Source organism: Oncorhynchus gorbuscha, linkage group LG22 (genome assembly GCF_021184085.1).
Source record: "Oncorhynchus gorbuscha isolate QuinsamMale2020 ecotype Even-year linkage group LG22, OgorEven_v1.0, whole genome shotgun sequence".
Lineage (NCBI taxonomy): Eukaryota > Metazoa > Chordata > Actinopteri > Salmoniformes > Salmonidae > Oncorhynchus > Oncorhynchus gorbuscha.
This window is the reverse complement of record NC_060194.1, coordinates 34,305,267-34,332,609: the sequence shown is the minus strand read 5'-3', so window position 1 is coordinate 34,332,609 and position 27,343 is coordinate 34,305,267. Positions and strand designations below refer to the sequence as shown.

At 42.7% G+C, this 27,343-nt stretch overlaps 1 protein-coding gene and 1 pseudogene across 8 annotated transcripts in view; both read right to left on the bottom strand.

Annotated features, from left to right (window-relative positions):
* Positions 1-13,401, bottom strand: part of LOC124010216 (phosphatidylinositol 4-phosphate 5-kinase type-1 gamma-like) — a 30,502-nt gene extending 17,101 nt beyond the window's left edge. For 3 of the 6 annotated variants that reach the window (XM_046322644.1, XM_046322646.1, XM_046322645.1), the window contains exons 1-6: positions 13,092-13,401; positions 4,571-4,605; positions 4,212-4,307; positions 3,731-3,861; positions 3,386-3,503; positions 1,539-1,691 (exon numbers count right to left, since the gene is read on the bottom strand). In XM_046322644.1, coding sequence (XP_046178600.1) covers positions 1,539-1,691; positions 3,386-3,503; positions 3,731-3,861; positions 4,212-4,307; positions 4,571-4,605; positions 13,092-13,209 — 651 coding nt within the window. In that variant the 5' untranslated portion in view covers positions 13,210-13,401. Of the gene's footprint in view, positions 1-1,538; positions 1,692-3,385; positions 3,504-3,730; positions 3,862-4,211; positions 4,308-4,570; positions 4,606-8,551; positions 8,674-9,709; positions 9,774-13,091 lie in introns of those variants that run through there. The other 3 variants (XM_046322648.1, XM_046322647.1, XM_046322649.1) reach the window with 3 other exon arrangements.
* Positions 13,402-15,431: 2,030 nt separating this feature from the next.
* Positions 15,432-26,831, bottom strand: LOC124009898 (annotated as a pseudogene). Of its 2 annotated transcripts, none has more exons than XR_006834331.1 (7): positions 26,689-26,831; positions 19,121-19,215; positions 18,877-19,021; positions 18,548-18,699; positions 18,377-18,401; positions 18,210-18,269; positions 15,432-15,875 (listed from the first exon to the last, which is right to left on the bottom strand). The product of XR_006834331.1 is annotated as a phospholipid hydroperoxide glutathione peroxidase-like, transcript variant X1 (transcript). The 2 variants fall into 2 exon arrangements; XR_006834332.1 differs by lacking the exon at positions 26,689-26,831 and adding an exon at positions 25,248-25,270.
* Between the last annotated feature and the right edge of the window lie 512 nt (positions 26,832-27,343).

Genomic DNA, 27,343 nt, shown 5'->3' with positions numbered 1-27,343 from the left:
TGGACCATTTCAGTATGTCAGTGATGTGTACATCGAGGAACTTTCCACCTTCTCCACTACTGTCCCATCGATGTGGATGGCATGCTGAAGTTATTACTAACACTTTGGATGGTGTATCAATACACTCAGTCACTACAAAGATATAGGCACCCTTCCTAACTCAGTTGCCAGAGAGGAAGGAAACTGCTCCTGGATTTCACTATGAGGCTTATGATGACTTTAAAACAGCTACAATGATGACTTTAAAACAATTATAGAGCTACTTACCAAGATGAGTTACAGTTTTGACTTAAATCTACTTGAAAATCTATGGCAAGACTTGAGAAATGTCTGTGTAGCAATGATCAATAACCAACTTGACAGATCTTGAATATTTTTTTTTTTTTGAAAATATTGTACAATCCAGATCATTGTCTTGCTGCGTGACCCAGCTGCACTTCAGCTTCATCTCACTGGTGGATGGCCTGACATTCTCATATATAATTCTCTGGTACAGAGCAGAACTCATGGTTCCTTCTATTAAAGCAGGTGGACCAGGTCCTGGGGTAGTAAAGCATCTCCAAACCATCACACTACCACCACCATGCTGACCGTTGGTATGAGGTTCTTACACTGGAATGCAGTGTTTGGGTTTCTTTGGTATGAGGTTCTTACTCTGGAATGCAGTGTTTGGGTTTCTTTGGTATGAGGTTCTTACTGTGGAATGCAGTGTTTGATTTTCGCCAGATATAATGGGACCCATCTCATCCAAAAAAGTTCTACATTTGACGCATCTTTTCATAGAACATTCTTCCAAGACTCTTGATGATCATCCGGGTGCTTTTTAGAACACTTGAGTCAACCAGAGAAACGGAGCAAATACATTTTCACGGCACTATATGTAAACAAGATATTTTCAATATATTTGAAAAGGTGCCTAAAAACATGTTTTCACTTTATCATCATGGGGTATTGTGTGTAGATGTGTGAAAAACAAAACAAATTGAATTCATTTTGAATCCAGGCTGTACCACAACAAAATGTGGAATAAGTCAAGGGGTATGAATACTTTCTGAAGACACTGTAGTTTGTTGATAGTATGACCATCTGTAGATCATCTACTTGAGACTATCCAGATAAAGTAGGACCAACATTTCCCCTTCAAAATGATTAGAAATAAGAAATGTCTGGGAAATTAATGTTCATTAAACCATAAATTGATACAAAAACTAGAATACTGTACTGTCGTTTTGTTGATAAGCTTGCTATACGTTATATAAACTTTATTATGATAACAATATTAACAAGAAAATGCCCCTACAGATTCTGCCTAGAGCGACCCTGGCTCCTGGCCCATACACTTGACAGACGTGAATCGGCTGGACTCACAGCCTCTGGTCGTGTGTGTGCTTTAGGCGTGTGTCTTAGTAGTGTGCTTAGCCTCATTAGCGTCACAGCTGACCATAGGTTAACCCCAGGGGCCAAGGGTCAAAGTGACCAACACAAACACACACACTTTTTATTTATTAGAATGAAGGGGGAGCTTGTGACAGACTAACCATGTAGTATCCAGGAAGTAGTTTCTGCAGAAACTCCGCCTCCTTGGCATTGACTGTTTTGACGATGAACTCATCGTCCCTGGTTACATAGAATATGGAGCCGCTGGCCCCCGGGTTGGACAGCTCGATCAGGGGCTCGTTACATAGAGAGTACTGGGGAGAGAGCATAGATATACACACAGGTTAGGTCAGTGGGTCATAGAGATAGCATAGAAAATGGCACCAACACTGGAGTGGTTCAAATAGGGCACTTTACATGGTGCTTCAGACCTTCACTAGGCACTTTGCAAGGTTTCTACTTTCTACAGACACCTGAAGTGGAGTCTGGAAGGCCAGATAAACACAGGGGCTTAACAAGCTTAAGGGGAGAGTGTGAAGATCCTCTCAGTCTCTACACAAAGTATATGATACCCCATATTCAGAAAAACGGAGAATGTGGCACTATGTATTCCTCATGCTGGATTAATGCAATGAGACTAAAACATTACTATTTCCTGAAAGTGTAAAACCATGCATAGAAAACCCATAGATACAAATAGAAACAGACACACAAAAAGGTTGTTTCTGATTAGGCCTATACTGTACCTGACTGTCTACTGTTATCAGCTTGGAGCTTTAAAAAGAAAGTCTTAATCTGCTAATCTCCATCTGGTGCAGGTAGAGTGTGATTTTATAGGAGTGACTGTGTGTGCACGTGTGTATGTGCACGCATTTACAGTATCTGTGTAAGAGTGCAAGTGTGGTGTGTGAGTCAATCTATGCATATGTACACTCAGTGTACATATGCATAGATTGCTGCATTAATCCAGCACATTCCTAACGCCTTCCTAATATTGAGTTGCACCCCTTTTGCCCTCAGAACAGCCTGAATTCGTCGGGGCATGGACTTTACATGGTGTTGAAAGCGTTCCACAGGGATGCTGGCCCATGTTGACTCCAATTCTTCCCACAGTAGTGTCAAATTGGCTGTTGCTTGTGAAAAACTCAGTTGCAGTTGTTGACACACTCAATCCGGTGCACCTAGCATCTTCTACCATACCCTGTTCAAAGGCACTTAAATATTTTGTCTTGCCCATTCACCCTCTGAATGGCACACATACAGAAGCATGTATGTCTCAATTGTCTCAAGGCTTAAAAATCCTTATTTAACCTGTCTCTTCCCTTTCATCTACACTGATTGAAGTTGATTTAACAAATGACATCAATAAGAAATCATAGCTTTCACCTGGATACTCTGTCATGGAAAGAGCAGGTGTTCCTAATACATTAGGTGTTTCTAATGTATTTCTCTGCATTTCTGTGCATGTGTGCGTGTGCGTGTGCGTGTGTGTGGCCAGAGGACGAGGAAGTCAGACTGGATGTAACCGGGGGTTATGTTTCCTTGATGAATCCACAGGATGTCATGTTAGTTATGCATTTAATCACCTGCTGTAGGACACTTTATTTAAAAGTGCAATATGCAGAAATCGCTCCACTATTTCCTGGTTGCAAAAATTCAAATAGTTTGCCAAATTTCAGTTTGTGACAAAACAAGTTGTCATTGTGTAGAGAATCATTGTACCATCTAAACCGCTGTGAAATATATTGTCCATAACCCAAAGTATTTTCAGCTGTTTGAAGCTAGTAAAAGGCTAAAATGAAACTTGAGAATGGGAAGCATAGAAATAGCGCATAGAAATAGCTTGTTAGACTTGCTTTCAATGAGAATGGCAGAGCTATAACTCACATTTCTATGTGAATTTGGTCAGGTCGCCCAGAAAGTTACATATTGCAGCTTTAACCTAGGTGTTAACAAGACTATCTGTAGTGCTATATTTACTGAGGTTACTATGGTTACTGTCTCTCACCAGGTAGTCATCTGGCCGGATCCCAAACAGTTCTCGGAAGTAGCGGAAGGCCACGGGGGCGTAGGTCTTAAACCTGAAGTCTGGGTAGTGATGGGCAGGAGTCAGGTTACTGCCCTCACTGAAGAGAAGATGCGAGGCAGAAAGAGAACGACAGGAGAGAGGAAGGGAGAGAACAAGTTATTGTACTAGAGAGCATTTCACTTTGTAGGTGGTTTTATCCACACACCAAAAACAAAAAACACCCCTCCCCATTTGTAAAACACACATCTGCCATCCACACACACACACAAAGTCAGACACACATCTGCCATTCACACACACACACACACAAAGTCAGACACACACCTGGGGAAGAAGATGCTCTCCACCACGTAGAAGTCCTGCATGAGGACATCTCTCTCTGGCTTGGAGCTCAGGTTGCCCACCGTGTAGCCGATGCCCAGCTGGATGGCACCTTTCAGGGCAGAGGACGTGGTCTGGAGGGCACAGGCAGGCAGGTTACAAACCACAAGTCACCAAAATAGATCCATGAAAATTAAAATGAGGGAGGAAAAGGATGAGAGGAGGACAGTGAGATAGGAGAAGTCAAAGAAGTACAGAAAGGTCTGGGGAGAGAAGAAGGAAGAAAACAGAGAGGTAGGAGAGGACATGGAAGACATGGACATGGAAGAGAGGGAAGAAGGAGTGACAAGTAAGGTATGGGATGGAGGGAGGAGAGATAGTGGAGAGAGAATAGAAGAACATGAAGATGAGAGGGGAAGGAGAGAGAGGGATTCAGGAGAGGAAAGGTGAGAGAAGGATGCAGAAGAGGAAAGGAGTAGTGTACCTTCTTATAGGTGGTCTCTCCAGAGGCATCTACTCTCCTGTGGCCAATCTTCTTCTCCTGACCTGGGCCTAGACCCTGAGCTGTGGGGGACGGCATCTGACAGAGAAGAGGGGAGACTGGCTTTACTTGTGGGTTACTTACATAGCATGCTGCACTGCATAAAAACATATGTAATTTTAGGTGTGTGTGTGTGTGTGTGTGTGTGTGTGTGTGTGTGTGTGTGTGTGTGTGTGTGTGTGTGTGTGTGTGTGTGTGTGTGTGTGTGTGTGTGTGTGTGTGTGTGTGTGTGTGTGTGTGTGTGTGTGTGTGTGTGTGTGTGTGTGTGTGTGTGTGTGCGTGTGTGTGTAACTAGCCCTCACCTCACTAGTTATTGTAGACTCCCTATGACCAGTGTCTTTTGTTGATAAACAGAGAGAAAAGAGAACATCAATGCATAATTTAGGCCTAATTGTTAGATACATACATGAACCAGGATAAAAGGCCCCAGTATGCACCTGTTATTGCCAGGAAGGTATAAAACATCAAAATCAGGCTACGTACATCTATGTTTCTATATTATATCACTAGTACTATTAAAGGTGTATTTCCTCTGGGAAACATCAGCTAGAGGGGCGTAGTGAAGAATAATGATGGGCCAACCCAAGTCTACTATCACCAGTGTTGGACACCATACCCAACACACTGACATTACCGACACACATCAACCTGAGACTTGACCCATGCTGCCCTAACCATACAATGCTGGACTCTTGCCCTCGTTGGCAGTCAAGTGCAGGTGGTCATCACTTACCAACCCAACAAGGTGTCACACACACACACGGACCATCCATCAAATGCATTATATTACGTTTGTATTATTCACACCTGTTTCAGATCAAATCTCATTTTATTTGTCACACCGAATACAACAGGTGTAGTACACCTTACATTGAAATGCTTACTTATAAGTCCTTAACCAACAATGCAGATTTAAGAAAATACCTAAACAAAAGTAAGACATTGAAGTAACGAATAAAGAGCAGCAGGAAAATAACAATAGTGAGGCTATATACAGGGTGTACCGGTACAGAGAAAATGTACACCGTTTAGTCGAGGTAGAGGTATTAAAGTGACTATGAATAGATAATAACAGAGAGTAGCAGCAGCGTAGAGAGAGGGGGGGGCAAGGCAAATGGTCTGCATAGCCATTTGATTAGATGTCAGGAGTCCTTTGGATTGGGGGTAGAAGCGGTTTATAAGCCTATTGGACCTAGACTTGGCATTTCGGTATCGCTTGCCATACGGTAGCAGAGAGAATAGTCTGTGAATAGGGTGGCTGGAGTCTTTGCCAATTTTTAGGGCCTTCCTCTTACACCGCCTGGTATAGAGATCCTGGATGGCAGGAAGCTTGGCCCGGGGGATGTACTGCGCCGTACGCACTACCCTCTGTAGTGCTTTGTGGTCAAAGGCCGAGCAGTTGCCATACCAGGCAGGGATGCAATCTGCCAGGATACTATCGATGGTGCAGCTGTAGAACCTTTTGAAGATCTGAGGACCCATGCCAAATCTTTTCAGTCTCCTGAGGGGGAATAGGTTTTGTCATGTCCTCTTCACGACTATCTTGGTGTTCTTGGACCATGTTGGTTTGTTGGTGAAGTGGACGGCAAGAAATTTGGAGCCCTCAACCTGCTCCAATACAGCCTCATCGGTGAGAATGGGGGCGTGCTCGATCCTTCTTTTCCTGTAGTCCAGAATAATCTCCTTTGTCTTGATCACATTGAGGGAGAGGTTGTTGTCATTGTACCACACTGTCAGGTCTCTGACCTCCTCCCTATAGGCTGTCTCGTCGTTGTCGGTGATCAGACCTACCACCGTTGTATCATTGGCAAACTTAATGATTGTGTTGGAATCGTGCCTGACCGTGCACACACCCCTGAGGGCCCCCATGTTGAGGATCAGTGTGGCGGATGTGTTGTTACCTACCCTTACCACCTGGGGATGGCCCATTAGGAAGTCCAGGATCCAGTTGCAGAGGGCGATGTTTAGTCCCAGGGTCCTTAGCTTAGTGATGAGCTTTGAGGGCACCATGCTGTTGAACGCTGAGCTGTAGTCAATGAATAGCATTCTCACATAGGTGTTCCTTTTGTCCAGGTGTGAAAGGGCAGTGTGGAGTACAATAGAGGTTGCATCATCTGTGGATCTGTTGGGTAGGTACGCAAATTAAAGTGGGTCTAGGGTTTCTGGGATTATGGTGTTGATGTGAGCCATGATCAGCCTTCCAAAGCACTTCATGGCTACAGACATCAGGTCTACGGGTTGGTAGTCATTTAGGCAGGAAACCTTAGTATTCTTGGGCACAGGGACTATGGTGGTCTGCTTGAAATATGTTGGTATTACAGACTCAGACAGGGAGAGTTTGAAAATGTCAGTGAAGATGCTTGACAGTTGGTCAGTGCATGCTCAGAGTACAAGTCAGGGTAATCATTCTGTCCCTGCAGCCTTGTGAATATTGACCTGTTTAAAGGTCTTGCATCTTACATCGGCTGTGGAGAGCATGATCACACAGTCGTCCGGAACAGCTGACGCTCTCATGCATGTTTCAATGTTACTTGACTCGAAGCGAGCACACAAGTTATTTAGCTCGTCTGGTAGGCTTGTGTCACTGGGCATCTCTTGGTTGTGCTTTCCTTTGTAGTCTGTAATAGTTTGCAAGCCCTGCCACTTCCAAGGAACACCGGAGCCAGTGTTGTCGATTCGATCTTAGTCCTGTATTGACGCTTTGCCTGTCTGATGGTTCGTCGGAGGGCATAGAGGGATTTCTTATAATCTTCCGGGTTAGAGTCCAGCTCCTTGAAAGCAGCAGCTCTACCCTTTAGCTCAGTGCGGATGTTGTCTGTAATCCATGGCTTCTGGTTGGGGTATGTACGTACCGTCAATGTGAGGACAAAGTCATCGATGCACATATTGATGACTGATGTGGTGTACTCCTCAATACCATCGGAAGAATCCCGAAGAATCCCGGAACATATTCAGTCTGTGACAGCAAAACAGTCTGTGACAGCAAAACAGTCCTGCAGTTTAGCATCTGCTTCATCTGACCACTTTTTTATTGACCGAGTCACTGGTGCTTCCTGCTTGAATATTTGCTTGTAAGCAGGAATCAGGAGAATAGAATCTAGTCAGATTTTCCAAATGGAGGGCGAGTTAGAGCTTTGTACACGTCTCTGTGTGTGGAGTAAAGGTGGTCTAGAGTTTTTTCCCTCTGGTTGCACATTTAACGTGCTGATAGAAATGAGGGAAAACTGATTTAAGTTTCCCTGCATTAAAGTCCCTGGCCACTAGGAGCGCCGCCTCTGAATGAGCGTTTTCCTGTTTGCTTATGGGGGTATACAGCCCATTGAGTGTGGTCTTAGTGCCAGCATCGGTCTGTGGTGCTAGGTAGACAGCTACATAAAATACAGATTAAAACTATCTAGGTAGATAGCTTATCATGAGACACTCTACCTCAGGCTAGCAAAACCTCAAAACTTCCTTAGATATCGTGCACCAGGGGTTGTTTACAAACATACGTAGACTGCCACCCCTTGTCTTACCGGAGTCTGCTGTTCTATCCTGGCGATAGTGTGTATAACCCGCTGTATGTTATATTAATGTCGTCGTTCAGATACAACTCAGTGAAACATAAGATATTACAGTTTTGAATGTCCCATTGGTAGGATATGTCTGCTTTGAGTTCGTCCCATTTATCCAGCGATTTTACGTTGGCTAACAGTACGGATGGCAGTGGTAGATTTGCCACTCGTCGACTGATCTTCACAAGGCACCCCGATCTCCTTCTGCGAAATCGCTGTCTCTTTCTCCTGCGAAAGACAGGGATGAGGTCCTGTTCGGGTGTCTGAGTAAATCCCTCCCGTCCAACTCTTAAAGAAAAATTATTAGTCCAAATGTGAGTAATTGATGTTCTGATGTCCAGAAGCTCTTTTTAGTCATAAGAGACGGTAGCAGCAAAATTATGTACAAAATAAGTTACAAACATTGCGAAAAAACAAACAAATAGCACGATTGGATAAAAGCCAATAAAACGGCAGCCCCCCCCGGCGCCATTACTGTTTCTAAGCTAGAACAGGGTAGTCGACTAATGCTGATGCCCAGAATTCAAATAACAAATCCACAAATTAAATCAGAATACCCACTGGTAGTACCATCAGGGCTAATCGTCCTGGATATGTACAAGCACAGCTAGACTCAACCCAAGAAACACTTCTGGTTGTACTTACAGTAATACTTTAACACTTATCAGAGTGCAAACCTTGAATTTGCGTAAACACATCTACCCTTTGAGTTTTGAATGTCTCACTCACCTCTCTGTTACTCAAGTCTGAAGGTAAAATGGCACTGCAGTTGCTGCTACCAAAAACACATTCAAAAATTCCCCAAAATTCAGACCTGTCTCTAGTTGTTGTCTGCAGCTGACGTAGATAAAATCTATTTCTAGAGTAGATCAGTCCTGACTCTTTAATCTGAACTCCCTGTCATTGGTTGACACCACCACCGTCTCCCAGTAGACTGGATGCCCTGAGCAGTGAGCATCCAATCAGAGTGCAGGATTAAGAGAGGTGCCAGCTACTGGAACAACAAGCTGCAGGAAGATGGCCCGTGATGGAGGTTAGCAAGAGAGAGGAAGAAAGAAAGAAAGAAAGAAAGAAAGAAAGAAAGAAAGAAAGAAAGAAATAAAGAAAGAAAGAAAGAGAGAAAGAGAGAGAGAGAGAGAGAGACACCAGGGCCAAAACAATGAGACACACAACAGACCAACCCAATCTTTTAAGTTATTGATCTTAAGGTCTAGCAATGACACTGGGCAAAAGGCCTTCAGACTACAGATTAGTTTCTGGAATGTTGTCTTCCTAGCAGGGTCTTTTGTTGGACTTTGCCAGTCATGCAGAGTTCTAATTCCTAATTACTGCATATGTGCAGAACACTCAGAAAGGCAGATGATTCAGACAGAACATTCAACAGACAGAACATTCAACAGACACAACATTCAGAAAGACAGAACATTCAACAGACAGAACATTCAACAGACACAACATTCAGAAAGACAGAACACTCAACAGACACAACATTCAGACATACAGAACACTCAACAGACAGAACACTCAACAGACAGAACACTCAACAGACACAACATTCAACAGACACAACATTCAGAAAGACAGAACACTCAACAGACACAACATTCAGACATACAGAACACTCAACAGACAGAACACTCAACAGACACAACATTCAACAGACACAACATTCAACAGACACAACATTCAGAAAGACAGAACATTCAACAGACAGAACATTCAACAGACAGAACATGCAGACATACAGAACATTCAACAGACAGAACATTCAGAAAGACAGAACATTCAGAAAGACAGAACACTCAAGTAGATGGTGGAACACTCAGATGGAACACCCAAACAAAACCTTCAGACAGAACCCTCAGGTAGCCCATACCCAGATAGTACCTCTGTGCTGTAGGATTAAGGTCAGGACATCATTTGCTGAGGAGCTATACTCACTCAAAGGCAACCTATCACCATACTACAGTATACAATACTACTGTATCAGGGTCAACGTAGTCTCGCGGTACCAGACTTTCAAGTCTCGTTCATCACTCGGTTATTCAGAAGCGACGTGAGAAAGTTGTAAATCGAGATTTGGATCAATGCCTTAGACACTGGCATCTTTTTATGTTCAAAGGTTATTTTTGTAATATAGTTTGAAAAAGCAGAATGTTTCAGATCATAAAATGACTGATTAAGTTTCCAGAGGCGGCATAATTTCCAGAGATTGTATTGGAATGTATTAAATGAGACTGTTAGGAATGAGTGTATGTGTGTGTGTGTGCGTGCGTGTGAGAGATGGTATAAAGAGGATTAAGCCTCTCACTGGCCGGCTCACAATATGGCCGCCTGATGCCGAGTGTTATTGAGACATAAACAAGAGTTGTGTAAGATTGTCTAATAGCACAACACTGCCGTCTAGGGGATAGAGCAGTTATACATACACCCCCACACAAGCATGTAAACACACACACAGAACACATCCACATTCTCCACCGTTCAAGCTCATTCAAGTCTAAATCAGACCCCTTCAGCCTTGAGTAGTTTTGTGCTGGTGGAAGTCAGAATGGCAGCTACAGTATGTATAAAAGGTATAATGCGCTATTTCAAATAGCCTCACACTGGATCTGCATTCTGAAACACAGTGCCTCACAAATATGCCCTGAGTGAGTAACTATGGGGTTATATTCACATGAACAGACATATCAATGTATCGTATCGTATCATCTCAGTCCCCATGGCTCAGTGGTCACTGTTACTGTGTGTCTGTCCTGCTCTTGTCTTATGTAATAATCATACATGATGTTTTATAATCCAATCCACTCTTTAGGGTTAATAGAGAATGGGTTAGGGAAGAGAGAAAGAGATGAGAAGAGAGAGTAAAGAATATATGAGAGAAAGTGAGAGAGGGGAAAAGAGGAGAGAGAGGAGGGAAAGAGAGGAGAGAGAGAGTGAGGGAGTAAAAAGTGGCTAAAGGTCTGCTGGATGCGGAGTGGACCAGATGCCAGTCTCTAGCACTGTCACTAGTCTAAGTGCTGCTGGTAAATGTCACGGCACAATTCTGGAACTTTCATTACGCACACCTGGCCCCTATTCCAGGGGGTGACAGGTAGCCTAGTGGTTAGAGCGTTGGACCAGTGACCGAAAGGTTGCAAGATCGAATCACTGAGCTGACAAGATAAACATCAGTCGTTCTGCCACTGAACCTGGCAGTTAACCCACTTCCTAGGCTGTCATTGAAAATAAGAAATTGTTCTTAACTGACTATCCTAGTTAAATAAAGATAACAAATAAATAAAACAATTCCCAGTGATTAGTAATTGTGTACTTGATTTATCATTGTCCTGTCGATTATTGTTACAATGTCTGTTGGTTCGTGCCTGTGCTGTTGTTTTGGCTTTCTTGCCACGTATATTGTGCAGACGATTACGGGTCTCGTCCCGTGTGATAATGATTGTGCGATTGTGTTATTTATTCGAGTTACTCCTCGCTCTTTTGTTTGGGTGTCAACACTGTGTTTTGTAATATTGTTTGGTCTTCGTCCCGTGCCTTTACACGGCACGCTGTAATTTGGGTAAAAAAAAATTTAAACTGTTACGCATTCCTGCGCCTGTCTCCCGATCGCTTATACCAGCGTGACAGTAAACTGATTACCAGGGCTGTTTCTTTGTGTGTGTGTTTGTGTGTGTGGGGGGGAAATGCTGCTTCTCTACAGATGGAAAACTGTGAAAATGCAATGGTGAATTGACTGCAATGTCAAGAGTAGAGGTAACTGCCAAAATATTGGAAACACGAGTTGAAAGTATATTGAAAGTAGTTCATTAAGCAATTACCATCCCATCATGCTTAGGGTCATGTATAAAAATGTTGGGCAGGCCATTATTTTGGTTCCCATGGCTATGCCTCCATAGGATGACAATGCCCCCATTCACAGGGCATGGGTGGTCACTGAACGGTTTGATGAGCATGAAAACAATGTAAATCATATGTCGAGGCCGTCTCAGTCATCAGATCTCAACCCAACTGAACACTTATGGGAGATTCTGGAGCGGCGCCTGAGACGGGATGTTCCACCACCATCAACAAAACACCAAACTAAGGAATTTATCATGGGAGAATGGTGTCGCATCCCTCCAGTAGAGTTACAGACACTTGTAGAATCTATGCCATGGTGCATTGAAGCTGTTCTTGTTCATGGTGGCCCAACGCTCTATTAAGGCACTTTATGTTGGTGTTTCCTTTATTTTGGCAGTTACCTGTATGTGTGAACTATGAATACAAATACTGCTGTTGACCATTAAATGTCCCTTTACTCCATGTGCAATATGGAATCTGTCATGGCATTCAACTTTTCATTGTTAATGTATTCAAGCACTGGAGCCTGTCTCCTCCCCTTCATCCTCCTCTGATGATTGAAGTGGATTTAACAAGTGACATCAATAAGTGATCATGGCTTTCACCTGGACAGTCTACCATGTCATGGAAAAAGCAAGTGTTACTAATGTTTTGTACACTGTATTTCTGTGTGTGCGTGTGTGTGTGCGTGCGTGCGTGTGTGTGTGTGTGCGTGTGTGCGTGCGTGCGTGTGTGTTTAACACTGCTTGTACAGCTTTAATGAGAGGAAGCACAGAAGATGGAGTACAGCTTGATGGTTCAGTTAACATGACGTCTAATACACAAATACTGCATCGAGTTCCTCTCTGACTCATCATCTTTAAATAAAGATTGGTTACAGTACACTGCTGTTATATATACATATATGAAATGGTCTATCGTTACAGACACCAAATCGAGTAGCTGGCCTGCGCACGTGAGAGATTTGGTTCTGGGTTCTGAGATTGATGTAATAGATATTATCCCTTAACAGACTAGAATACAACTACCCAATTTGGTTCTGGGTTCTGAGATTGATGTAATAGATATTATCCCTTAACAGACTAGAATACAACTACCCAATTTGGTTCTGGGTTCTGAGATTGATGTAATAGATATGATCCCTTAATAGACTAGAATGCAACTACCCAATTTTATATAGCAAAGTGACTATCTTGGTTAGCTATAGGCCTATTAATGTTAATCATTTATCAGGTGTGGAAACTGACAGATCATTTAGGCTACTGAGACAAACCATATTTGACAGCTGGACCAAACCCCGCATGAACGCTTTTACGCACCATCGAACAGTGCCAGCGCTCTACTGAGGCTTAAGCTCATCTGAACTAGCTCTAAATAATGCAAATGTTGTGAGTCAATTCGTCTCATAATTAACCACAGGCATACGAACCCATGTCTGCAGAAGAAAGCTTGAGCAAGAAGCCGACCGTATCTATCTGGTCCGATCTCTCCGCCCCAGATGTGGGCATGCTTCCCCCGGCCTCCCCCGATGTCGCAATCTCATCCATTTACAATTCCCAGATAAACGGCACGTTATATGCCCTTCGTTGACGCTATGGCGAATGCCGAATGTATAGGACTCGGACATCACGTTGAATAGGCTACATAGTTGGCCTCATCAACACTAGTCGTATCTTCATCGCGGCAATTGTACGAGCATGATGCACACACTATGGGGGTTGTCTTGTCGCATAATGGCTATATCATACTGTTCCTCTCGAGCATTATAAACCCCCTCGGTTGCATTCTCACAGCTGTGTCTGCGTCATTCAAGGAAGATGGTCTATCATACATGTCATCGGAGCATCCTCTTGCAGTTGACATGCTCATACACTGAACAATAAACGCAACATGCAGGCTCTAATCTATAAATATCACATGACTGGGAATACAGATATGAATGTGTTGGTCACCGATCCTGTACCTTAAGAGGTATGGACCAGTCAGTATCTGGTGTGACCATATGCCTCCTGCAGCGCAACATCTCCTTCGCATAGAGCACAGCCCCAGTACATCACTGGGGCTAAACCGCCTGCCATCCAGGACCTCTTCACCAGGCGGTGTCAGAGGAAGGCTCTAAAAATTGTCAAAGACCCCAGCTACCCCAGTCATAGACTGTTCTCTCTACTACCGCATGACAAGCAGTACCAGAGTGCCAAGTCTAGGACAAAAAGGTTTCTCAACAGTTTTTACTCCTTAAGACTCCTGAACAGATAATCAAATGGCTACCTGGACTATTTACAATGTGTGCCCTCCCCCGTTACACGCTGCTACTATGATAAACTACTGTTTATCATATGAATAGTCACTTGAACTATACATTCTACCTCAACCAGCCAGACTAACTGGTGCCTGCTATTTTTCACTCTTTTTACTGTTTTTATCTCTGTTGGTTAGAGCCTGTTGGTTATGCACTGTTGGTTAGAGCCTGTAAGTAAGCATTTCACTGTAAGTAGGTACACCTGTTGTATTGGGCGCACATGACAATTCAACTTTGATTTGATCAGGCTGTTGTCCCAATCTTTCATGGCTGTGCGAAGTCTCTGTATATTAGCAGGAACTGGAACACTGTCATACACATCGATCCAGAGCATCTTGAACATGCTCAATGGGTGACATGTCAGGTGAGTATGCAGGCCATGGAAGAACTGGGATCTTTTCAGCGTCCAGGAATTGTGTACAGATCCTGGCGACATGGGACTGTGCATTATCATGCTGAAACATGTGATGGCAGAACATGAATGCAACATTGGGCCTCAGGATCTCATCACCTGTCTATGCATTCAAATTTCCATCAATAAATGCAATTGTGTTCGTTGCTTATGCCTGCCCATACCAAAACCCTACTGCCTGGTACAGCTGAAACCAGGATTCATCTGTGAAGAGCATACTTCTCCAGCATGCCAGTGAAAGTGAGCATTTGCCCACCGAAGTCAGTTACAGAGAACTGCAATCAGGACCCCTGCCGAGGACAACGAGCACACACACGATCTTCCCTGAGGGAGTTTGAGTTTCTGGAGATTGATTTGTGCAAACCCACAATTTCACCAGGTGTCGTCTCAGACGATCCAGCAGGTGAAGACTGATGGAGGTCCTGGGCTGGCGTGGTATCGCGTGGTCTGTGGTTGTGATGCCAGTTGGACATACTGACAAATTCTCTAAAATGACATTGGATGCAGCTATTGGTAGAGAAATTAACATTGGATTCTCTAGCAACAGCTCTGGAGGACATTCTTGCAGATAGCAAGCCAATTACACTCTCAAAACATGACATTGTGACAAAACTTCACATTTTAGTGGCCTTTGTCCTCAGCACAAGGTGCACCTGTGTGAATGCTGTTTAATCAGCTTCTTGATTTGCCACACCTGTCACGTGGATGGCTTATCTTGGCAAAGGAGTAATGCTCATTAACAGGGAGGTGTACAAAATTCACTAAATAAGTATGGAACATTTCAGGGACCTATTATTTCAGCTAATGAGTGACAAAAACCCAGTATGTGCAAAATCAAATCATAATTTCATTGAGCATGTTCACCCACTAAATGATGTCCAGCTGGGTAGACTGGCAACAAATAATTTCCATCCCAAAATTAAGGACGAGGCTATATAACCTACAGAATAAAATATCTTCCAGTAAAAAGTGATAAAATAACTTTCATGTAAGTAATCTAACTTGTGTTGTACAATGTCTGTGTTGAATGTAGTTTATCAATTACAGACCATGAACAGTTTCAGTAGCTTTGCCAGTTTATTCCTCCATATAAATAGTTTCAAATATTATTTTTACTACCACTGGTACAGACAAAGTTCACAATTTATAGGAAGCAGGGACAGTTGGACATTCATATCAGTACTATGGGGATGCAATAAGTCTCATTTGTTGGGGTATTGTGCTTGGGAGTGCAGTGTTTTAAATATACACAAACTGCTGTAGCTATAGAGTCCTCTCCTGTGTTCTAACTGGGTATGGGTGGGTGGTTCCTGGGGGTTTTGCACGCTAGGTTTCATCAGGCCTGTCCTCTCCGCCGGCCGGGTTTACAGACAGGCCGTCACTGGTCCAGGACACAGCCACTTATACCCACAATCCCAAAGGAGAGATCAGCCAGCAGGATGGACAAGGGCTCAGAAATCACAGAGACATCACAGGTATTTAGGAAGGTCCTTCTCGATCACCTGTGAGAGAGATGAGTCAGCGCAAAGTTCCTATTACAGCATTATACTGAGGTTAAGCAAAATCGGGGACAGCCCTTTAGCCTTTCAATAATACACTGCTCAAAAAATAAATGGAACACTTAAACACAATGTAACTCCAAGTCAATCGCACTTCTGTGAAATCAAAACTGTCCACTTAAGAAGCAACACTGATTGAAAATAAATTTCACATGCTGTTGTGCAAATGGAATAGACAACAGGTGGAAGTTCTAGGCAATTAGCAAGACACCCCCAATAAAGGAGTGGTTCTGCAGGTGGTGACCACAGACCACTTCTCAGTTCCTATGCTACCTGGCTGATGTTTTGGTCACTTTTGAATGCTGGTGGAGCTTTCACTCTAGTGGTAGCATGAGACGGAGTCTACAACCCGCACAAGTGGCTCAGGTAGTACAGCTCATCCAGGATGGCACATCAATGCGAGCTGTGGCAAGAAGGTTTGCTGTGTCTGTCAGCATAGTGTCCAGAGCATGGAGGCGCTACCAGGAGACAGGCCAGTACATCAGGACACGTGGAGGAGGCCGTAGGAGGGCAACAAACCAGCAGCAGGACCGCTACCTCCGCCTTTGTGCAAGGAGGAGCACTGCCAGAGCCCTGCAAAATGACCTCCAGCAGGCCACAAATGTGCATGTGTCTGCTCAAACGGTCAGAAACAGACTCCATGAGGGTGGTATGAGGGCCCGACGTCCACAGGTGGGGGTTGTGCTTACAGCCCAACACCGTGCAGGACGTTTGGCATTTGCCAGAGAACACCAAGACTGGCAAATTCACAAATGGCTCCCTGTGCTCTTCACAGATGAAAGCAGGTTCACAATGAGCACATGTAACAGACATGACAGTCTGGAGACGCCGTGGAGAACGTTCTGCTGCCTGCAACATCCTCCAGCATGAACGGTTTGGTGGTGGGTCAGTCATGTGTGGGGTGGCATTTCTTTGGGGGGGCCGCACAGCCCTCCATGTGCTCACCAGAGGTAGCCTGACTGCCATTAGGTACCGAGATGAGATCCTCAGACCCCTTGTGAGACCATATGCTGGTGCAGTTGGCCCTGGGTTCCTCCTAATGCAAGACAATGCTAGACCTCATGTGGCGGGAGTGTCAGCAGTTCCTGCAAGAGGAAGGCATCAATGCTATGGACTGACCCACCCGTTCCCCAGACCTGAATCCAATTGAGCACATCTGGGACATCATGCCTCTCTCCATCCACCAACGCCACGTTGCACCACAGACTGTCCAGGAGTTGGCAGATGCTTTAGTCCAGGTCTGGGAGGAGATCCCTCAGGAGACCATCTGCCACCTCATCAGGAGCATGCCCAGGCATTGTAGGGAGGTCATACAGGCACACACTACTGAGCCTCATCTTGACTTGTTTTAAGGACATTACATTTACATTACATTACTGCTAAGGGATTTTTTTTATCACTAATGACTAATGTATACATTTCAATCAGGACTGACTAATCAGAATACTATTATGTTACTGTATATGTACTAATCAGAATACTATGTTACTGTTTATGTATGAATTATTTTTAATCCTAGTACTGAATATAATGTGTGTAAATATAATCAAGTAGAACAATGACTGTGTTCCTTGGTAGAAATGAATGAACTATATCGCCAGACTGGCTAGAATACTTATCTACACAGGCTGACCTTGGCTCTAGACGATGTGGGAAGGCTTGAGAACTATACAGCCTTTGTACCCGTGTCAAGAAGAGACTGAACAGTTTAGAAAACGCTGACGTCATTTTCAGTTTATAACCTGTGATAAAATGTATCATGTATCATGTTCAGTACTCACGAGAATAAACGCAGCTGGTTGATTTCAAAGACTGGTCTCTGTCCATTTTATACAAATAAGGGTCTTACAAACTCTTATGAATTGACAGAGTGGTTAATTTTAATTGGGTATTAAAACACAGGAATTAAATTCCTCTAACAATTACAGCAAAGTTGGATCAGCCTGTAGTGTGGTTTTCCACTTTAATTTCAAGTGTGACTCCAAATCCAGACCTCCATGGGTTGATACATTTGATTTCCATTGATAATTTGTGTGATTTTGTCAGCACATTCAACTATGTAAAGATAAGTATTTAATAAGAATATTTCTAGGATGTTATTTTAGTGTTCCCTTAATTTTTTTGAGCAGTGCATCTTTGATTAACCTTCATGCCAGTCGGCACAACTTGGTAGCCAAATGTGCTTCATAAACCATCTAACTGGCCACTACAGGGTATCCTTTCCCTACATATAGTCAAACATGAGATTAGACTGATGCACGACTGCTGGCCACTTACAATGGGGTCATCCATTGGCCCGTATCTCTTCACCACCTGCCCTTCTCTGTTGATCAGGAACTGAGGGGGAAATGCACAGCATGACATACAGTACAATAGATAATAGCAAAATGTTTAGCAAGCAACTTAATTCAATTGTGTTAATCATGTCAGTGAGAAAAAGTCACCTTTGTGAAATTCCATTTGATGTTACTGCAGAGAGAGAAACTGCTGTTACAACCATAGAGTTAAAGCATTACAATGTTCTGGGCAACTGAAGTCAAAAATAATCTAACAGGTCAAATCCAAATAGGTAGGATATGGAGCATCGATAGACCAATCAGGGGGACAAAACTCACTTTCCCAGAGTACCCTTTCCCTTGGGCTGTTCCTTCAGCCACTTAAAGAGAGGGTGAGCGCTGTCTCCGTTCACATCAATCTTGCTGAACATGTCAAACTGAACGTCAAATTGTTTGACAAACTCCTTGATTTCCACCTCTGTACCTGGCTCCTAGAGAATGGAAAGGAGAAGCAATCAAACCATATAATTAGGATTAGGAGAATGGAATTCCAATTCAAAGCCAGAGTCCAGTGGCCAAATTGGTTGTAAAACTGCCCCCATGACACGACACCACTGTGGATGAATGAAAAGGCTATGCTACAGTAGTGGTTTGAACCGGCACCGTACCTGCCCTCCAAACTGGTTGCAGGGGAAGCCCAGGATGCGTAAACCTTTGTCAGCGTAGGAGGCGTGCATTCCCGCTAGCTGAGTGTAGTTTACCCTGGTCTTACCTCATTTAGAGGCAACGTTGGTGATGATGCAGACAAACCCCCTGGGCAGAGGAGAGAGAGAACACCGTGGGGGGGTAACTTTAGACACGTAGTACCCATACATCGGGTGAGTTCCTACCTTCCTGGGCCTGCTCACTCACCTGTATTTCTCTAGGGACACATCTTCACCATCTATGTCCTTGGCACCAAACTCATAGATAGATTTGGCTGTCTTCCAGTCACCCACTTGCGCACACTGAGAAAGATGGATGTTTGGGTCAGTTGCTGTACTGTAGAGTAAGGGGTTGTTGTGCAACCACAGGGAACATGACCAGGACAATGGAATGACCAGTTAAAAATAATTCCAAAGCAGCCATTCTATCAATATAAAAATCATTTCTGGATTAAGTACCTAACTGCAATAGTTCAATGTCAATTTTAATGGCATTTTGCTAAAAAGCAAGTATTTAGGGAGGGCAAAAACAAGCCATTATTGGAAGAGAGGTTTAGAAGTTGGTCTATTAACTCAGTTACCGACTGGAATTGTCACCATGTGGTATAAAATGGAATTTGAGGCACGTGGCCTTAATGATTGGGCAGATCAGTATGCATAAGGATCAGGTACCACAAGTAAGCCAAACTAACACTTCCATAACTGCAACAGCAACTCTTCTGCAACGTTTAGTATGACTTCAGGGAGTGACAGACTTGTTCCATCTTCAAAAATCCTGATGACCCTGAAAATGACTCAATCATTTCTCAATACTGATAAGGGCCTACGTAAAGCATACTCACTATCAAAACACCACCCACACAACTGGCTGATTAGAAGATCCTGTGTAAACTGGATTGTCAACCAGCAACTATTAGGACATAGCAAAAAAAAAAAAGGCTGTTGTACAATATGAAACAAAAAAACAGGAGTGACTACAATGGGCTTGAAATCCACCCAATGCATTTGGACCACTGAACCTTAAGTCAGGACAGCGGAGTCAATCACCACCTTCCAGAGACACCTGAAACCCCACCTCTTTAAGGAATACCTAGGATAGGATAAGTATTCCCTCTCACCCCCCCCCCCCCCCCCCTTTAAGATTTAGATGCACTATTGTAAAGTGACTGTTCCACTGGATGTCATAAGGTGAATGCACCAATTTGTAAGTCGCTCTGGATAAGAGCGTCTGTTAAATGACTTAAATGTAATGTAAATGTCATAAGCAAATAAGTCACTGCAACAGCCTTCATGAGAAACTTTACAGCTTCAGAAAGATCATTTAAGATAACATTAGAGTTGTGAAAAATAGTAATATGGTCATGCACACACTGGGTGTTACGCTGAAGGTATTTGACCCCAAATCTAATACCACCAGTGTCACTTTTACCTTACCAAAAAGCTGTGTAGCTGGAGAAGTGCTGTACAGAATAACTCCCTAGTAAATTAACTGGCTTTGATCGGAGCTATTCAGGCAGACAGACGCCACTGTTCTATCATTAGCCACAGGAGGGATAATATGCAGATTGCAAAAAAAAATATTTGTAAGAGGGCAGGGTTCCTCATGACCTTAACATGGCAGCTAGGCCTATAAGAATAGCCTGTGAAGAATGACACTGATCTAAGGTCTAAGGTCAGTTTTGAAGTGATCAGTAAGGGAAAGGGCAACTTCAGCGCAATCTTTGATGAGATGCCTATCCGTGGAAACACTAATCTAGCACGTGTCATGCTACTGCAATCTTCACGCAACCTGATCTCAGTGTATTATTCTGACTGCAAATCCAACAAATTGTGATGTCTTGAATTGCAATTTGTACAATTGGTTTCTGAATTTGGAAAAAATGTATTACATGTTACAAATTCAAAATTGTGTTGCCAACACTAACATTAGCTAGCTGGCTAAAGTTAAGTAGGTTAAAGCATTAAGGTTAGGTAACATGCAAAGTAGTTGCCGATTAGCTAAAATAAAGCTGTAAGAATTTCATCACGGCCACACAACAGTTGGGTTGCTAGACGTTTGCGTTGCCTTTTCCTTTTAACCTAAAGTAACCGGTCTTATGTAGGGTAAGTGTACCTATTAACTTTACAAGGGGAGGGGGCAGCATTCTGAATGAAAAACATGCCTAAATTAAACTGCCTGCTACTCAGGCCCATAAGCTAGGATATGCATATAATTAGTAGATTTGGATAGAAAACTAAAGTTTACAAAACTGTTAAAATAATGTCTGAGTATAACAGAACTTATGTGGCAGGCAAAAACCAGAAAAATCCAACCAGGAAGTATTATTATTTTGAGGCTGTTTTTCCATTGAAAGCCTATCCAACATACAAAGACCCAGTTCACGGTCTCAATGGCTTCCTCAATATGTGACTAGTCTTTAGGCATTGTTTCAGGCTTTTACTCTGAAAAATTAGGGAGATACACCGCTTTCAATGAGGGGACAGTGGAAATTTCCAGACATGAACCAAGCACATGATCGGGAGCGAGCATTTCTTGTTTACCTTTTCCATTGACGAAGCTTTTGTCCGGTTGAAATACTATTGATTATTTATGACAAACTGGAGGCTTGATTTTAAACATCATTTGACACGTTTCTACTATCGTTTATTGTATGTTGTCTTGGTGTTGAGAGCACGCATTGTGCCTTTGGATTTCTGAACTAAAACGCACCAACAAAGAGGTATTTGGACATAAAGATGAACTTTATCAAACAAACTTTTGTTGTCTAACATGGACACCCGGGAGTGCCACCAGATGAAGATCAAAGGTAAGTGATTATATTTGACTTTTGTAACACTATCCTTAGTTGGAAAATGGCTGTATGGGTTTCTGTGTCTAGGCACTGACTTAACACAATCGCAAAGTGTGCTTTTGCCATAAAGCCTTTTTGGAAATCTGACAGCGGTTACATTAACCTCTTGAAACTAGGGGGCACCATTTTCATTTTTTGAAAAATAACGTTCCCAAAGTAAACAGGCTATTTTGTCACGACAAGATGCTAGAATATGCATATAATTGACAGCTTAGGATAGAAAACTCTAAAGTTTCCAAAACTGTAAAAATATTGTCTGTGAGTATAACAGAATTGATATTGCAGGCGAAAGCCTGAGAAAAATCCAACCAGGAAGGGACTCTTGGAAAGCTCTGTGTTCCTATTGAGCAGTGAATGGGATATTAACCAGATTCCTCTTACTATGGCTTCCCTAATGTGTCTAGTGTCACAATACATAGTTTCAGGCTTTTATTTTGAAAAATGAGCCTGAACGACAACATTACGTCAGTGGTCAGCTGGAGGCTCTGAGTGTTGTGCGTAATGACAAATGCAGCCTTTGTGCCTCTTTCCTACTAAGAAGCCACCTGTCCCGGTTGATATATTAACATAGTTATTTGAAAAACACCTTCAGGATTGATTATAAAAAACATTTGCCATGTTTGTCGATATTATGGATTTAATTTGGTATATTTTTCGGCGTTGTCGTGACCTCAGTTTCCGGTGGATTTCTCAAACCAAACGTGACGCACAAAAGTAGGTATTTCGGCTATAAAAATAATCCTCATGGGACAAAATGAACAGTTGCTGACTAACTGGGAGTCTTGTGAGTGAAAACATCCGAAGCTCAAAGGTAAACGATTTAATTTGACTGCTTTTCTGATTTGTGACCACGCTGCCTGCAGCTAGCTAGGCATAATGCTATGCTATCGATAATCTTACACAAATGCTTGTCTTGCTTTGACTGGAAAGTTAATTTCAAAATCTGAGATGACAGGGTGATTAACAAAAGGCTAAGCTGTGTTTCAATATATTTCACTTGTGATTTCATGAATATGAATATTTTCTAGTAATATTTTTGTCCGTTGCGTTATGCTAATTAGTGTCAGTTGATGACAATTCTCCCGGATCCGGGAGAGGGAGTTCCAAGATTAAGGAGAAGTTTGTATTCGTATGTTTAACACTTGCATCTTTCATCAATGTTGATGAGTATCTGTTATTTGATGTGGCTCTCTGCTCTTTCACCAGATATTTGTTTCAGACCATGCATTTCTGAACATCACCAATTTCAAACAAGGTTTTGGACATAAAGATTAACTTTATTGAACAAAGACATTTATTGTGTAACATGAAGTCCTGCGAGTGCCATCTGATGATCAAAGGTTAGTGATTCATTTAAATGGCTATTTCTGACTTGTGAGCCCTCTCATTGGCTGGAAAATGGCTGTATGGTTTTCTGTGAATAGGTGCTGACCTAACAATCGTTTGGTGTGCTTCTGCCGTAAAGCCCATTTGAAATAGGACACTGGCTGTATTTACAAGAAGTTTCTTTAGAAATGATGAAATACTTGTATGTTTGAGGAATTTTTAATTATGTATTTATGTTTTGAATTTGGCGCCCTGCAATTTCACTGGCTGTTGAGGTGGGACGCTAGCATCCCATTTGTACCACAGGTTAAGCCCACAAATGTATACTGAACTTTCAAAAGATTAGCGAGTTAAAGTTCATAAGGAAATCAGTCAACTGATATGCATTCATTAGGCCCTAAATATATGGATTTCACATGACTGGGAATACAGATGCATATAATGCCACATAGTATTTGGTGTGACTGCCATTGCCTATATCAGCACTACACCTCTACTTTGCATCGAGTTGATCAGGCTGTTGATTGTGGCCTGTGGAATGTTGTCCCACTTTCATGGCTGTGCGAAGTTTCTGGATATTGCCAGGAACTGAAACACTGTCATACATGCCAAACCAGACCATCGCAAACATGCTCAATGATGTTGCTCTTGCTGCGGGCGAGTCCCCGATCCACCTCTATGCAGACGACACCATTCGGTATACTTCCGGCCCTTCCTTGGACACTGTGCTATCTAACCTCCAAACAAGCTTCAATGCCATACAACACTCCTTCCGTTGCCTTCAACTGCTCTTAAACGCTAGTAAAACCAAATGCATGCTTTTCAACCGTTCGCTACCTGCACGCCCGACTAGCATCACCACCCTGGATGGTTCCGACCTAGAATATGTGGACATCTATAAGTACCTAGGTGTCTGGCTAGACTGTAAACTCTCCTTCCAGACTCATAGCAAACATCTCCAATCTAAAATCAAATCTAGAGTCAGCTTTCTATTTCACAACAAAACCTCCACTCACACCGCCAAACTACCTTAGTAAAACTGACTATCCTACCAATCCTCGACAATATCATCTATAAAATAGTTTCCAATACTCTACTCAGCAAACTGGATGCAGTTTATCAGTGCCATCCGTTTTGTTACTAAAGCACCTTATACCAACCACCACTGCGACCTGTATGCTCTAGTCGGCTGGCCCTCGCTACATATTTGTGACCAGACCCACCGGCTCCAGGTCATCTACAAGTCCATGCTAGGTAAAGCGCCGCCTTCTCAGTTCACGATGGAAACACCCACCCGTAGCACACGCTCCAGCAGGTGTATCTCACTGATCATCCCTAAAGCCAACACCTCATTTGGCCGCCTTTCGTTCCAGTTCTCTGCTGCCTGTAACTGGAACGAATTGCAAAAATCACTGAAGTTGGAGACTTTTATCTTCCTCACCAACTTCAAACATCTGCTATCTGAGCAGCTAACCGATCACTGCAGCTGTACATAGTCCATTTGTAAATAGCCCACCCAATCTACCTACCTCATCCCCATACTGTTCATATTTATTTACTTTTCTGCTCTTTTGCGCACCAGTATCTCTACCTGTACATGACCTTCTGATCATTTATCACTCGTGTTAATCTGCAAAATTGTAATTATTTGCCTACCTCATGTCTTTTGCACACAATGTATATAGACTTTTTTCTACTGTGTTATTGACTTGTTAATTGTTTACTCCATGTGTAACTGTGTTGTCTGTTCCCACTGCTATGCTTTATCTTGGCCAGGACGCAGTTGTAAATGAGAACTTGTTCTCAACTAGCCTACCTAGTTAAATAAAGGTGATTACATTTTTTTTTAATGTTTTTATTTTTTTAAATAGGCAACATGTCTAGTGACAATGCAGACCATGGAATAACTGGGACATTTTCAGCCTCCAGGATTTATGTAAAGATCGTTCTGACATAAGGGTTGTGCATTATCATGCTGAAACATGATGCGATGGAAGAGGAGTGGCAGGACAATATGGGCCTCAGGATCTAGTCACAGTTTCTCTATGCAATCAAATTGTCATCGTGTTTGTTGTCTGTAGCTTATGCCTGCTCATAACATTACCTCAGCACCACGGGGCACTCTGTTCACAAAGTTGACATCAGCAAACCACTCACCATACACGTGGTCTAAGGTTGTGAGGCCAGTTGGACGCACTGCCAAATTCTCTAAAATGACATATGGTGGAGAAATGAACATTCAATTCTCTGGCAACAGCTCTAGTGGCCATTTCTGCAGTCCATGCCAATTGCACATTCCTTTAAAACTTCATACTAGCATGAAAAAACCTCAAAGAATGAAATAGTAATTTATGTCTATTAAATATATCAGCACATTACCCTAAATTTAGATAAAGTATGATCATTTGCTAGAAAAGTTACTCAACTAGGGAAAGTTAGTTTCTGAAGGTTGCCCCAGGTTTTTCAGCTTTGAAATGTCCCACTAGTGGGAACTTGGACATAACTGTCCATAACTTTGAATCTGATTGGCTTAGAATAAACTGTCAGAAGAATTGGTTTAAATATTACAAAGCAGATGATTATTTGTTTTAATCTATAGATGGACATGGGCTTAATAGGTATGGTTACGTTAACCACATATACTAATTGGGTGTCCCTCATTTAAATAGACCATGTTACAGTCAGTCTATGAGACCAGGCTGCCTCACGTGATCGGGCAGTTTGCCAAGACTGGCTGTCATGTCTTCATAATGCTACATTCAGGTGTTAGTTGGAACACAGAAAATTTCCGACTTGCTAACTGGTTGAACACGGCACGTGTATAACTAGTAAGCAAGCCGGAAAAGTCCATATTTCGACAAGAACGTGAACGCGGTATACAAATGGATTGTTTCTCCAATGGTGAGCTGATAAATAGTCAAATGGATCAGGTACCACAAGTAAACTAAAATAACACTACCAATAACCGCAACGTTTATTTGGTATGACATTCAGGGAGCGCGAGACTTCTCCCCCCCCCACATCCTCAAATCCCGATAGCAATGAAACTTCATATTTTCTGGACTCAAACTTGACAGCGCAATCACGAGCAGTCACTTCCTATGTTAAAGTTGTACGTTTGCATGATCACAACCATGTAAACTCCTCATTACGAATTACTTGGTCTGCACGCTCATTTTAGGCTCGTGATTATTATACCGCCATTCTGCTAAAATGTATAAAAATGGGGCTTAGCTAGCCAGACACCTGTAGTAGTTGATTCGCCAGCTACAGTACCTTTAAGTAGATAAACCACAGCATTTAGACAAACAGTTTTTAAAACGAACGTTTAAAAATCTAACTCGAAAACAGACAAACAGCAGTCGTTTGCTGGGATGACTATTAGCAAACAGCTGACGGGCAAGCTAGGTAATTTCTCCAAACTGGCTGGCAAATGTTCCACATCGGACAGAGTTAACCGTTGTACCTCCCGACATTGTGTAATAGCAGTCCAGTATTTGACCTACCTTTAGTTAACATCTCAAACACTCATTACACGTGTAATGTCACAAACCAATAACTACCTAGCATAAAAGTTTAGCACACAAAACATTCTTACCATTGCTCTACCGACTCCACTGCTGCCCAGCAAACCAAAAACTAACCCACGCGTTACGATCCACATCCTGTGACCAAGCTGTTTAAGTAGCGTAGTCCCGCCCAGTGGGGGAAAACCATGAAAGTAGCCAATCCCTGCGCTGTATAGTGAAGCTAATATAAAACCGTTTGAATGGACATTAATCTGATGGTATAAAAAGTCCTTAATGTTGGTGAGGAAGTTAGTCAAACATGGTTTGCAAGTACTGTGAAAATATATTGTGTAAAACAATGAATTCGAATAATTTATCTGCACGGTGTGTTAGTTAGTTAGCCAGCCAATTTTAGTAGTGGTGAGGAGTCGTCTCCACAATGTCAACTCCCGGTGTCGATACACATTTCCGCGAGGAATCGACTCCTCGACTCATTCTGTATTTTTGCAACTTCCGTCGTCTATTCAGTTCGAGAACACAAACTCTCGCATCTTTCACAGCAAAGAAAGAGCGAGTTAGCGAGGGAGAGAAATAACAATTAGACCCAACCAAATCATGAGAAAACAAATAGATACTTACTTGACACTTTAGATAGAATTAACAAAAAAACAGAGCAAACTATAATGCTATTTGGCCTTAAACAAAGAGTACACAGTGGCAGGTATTGTGACTGACCTAAACGCA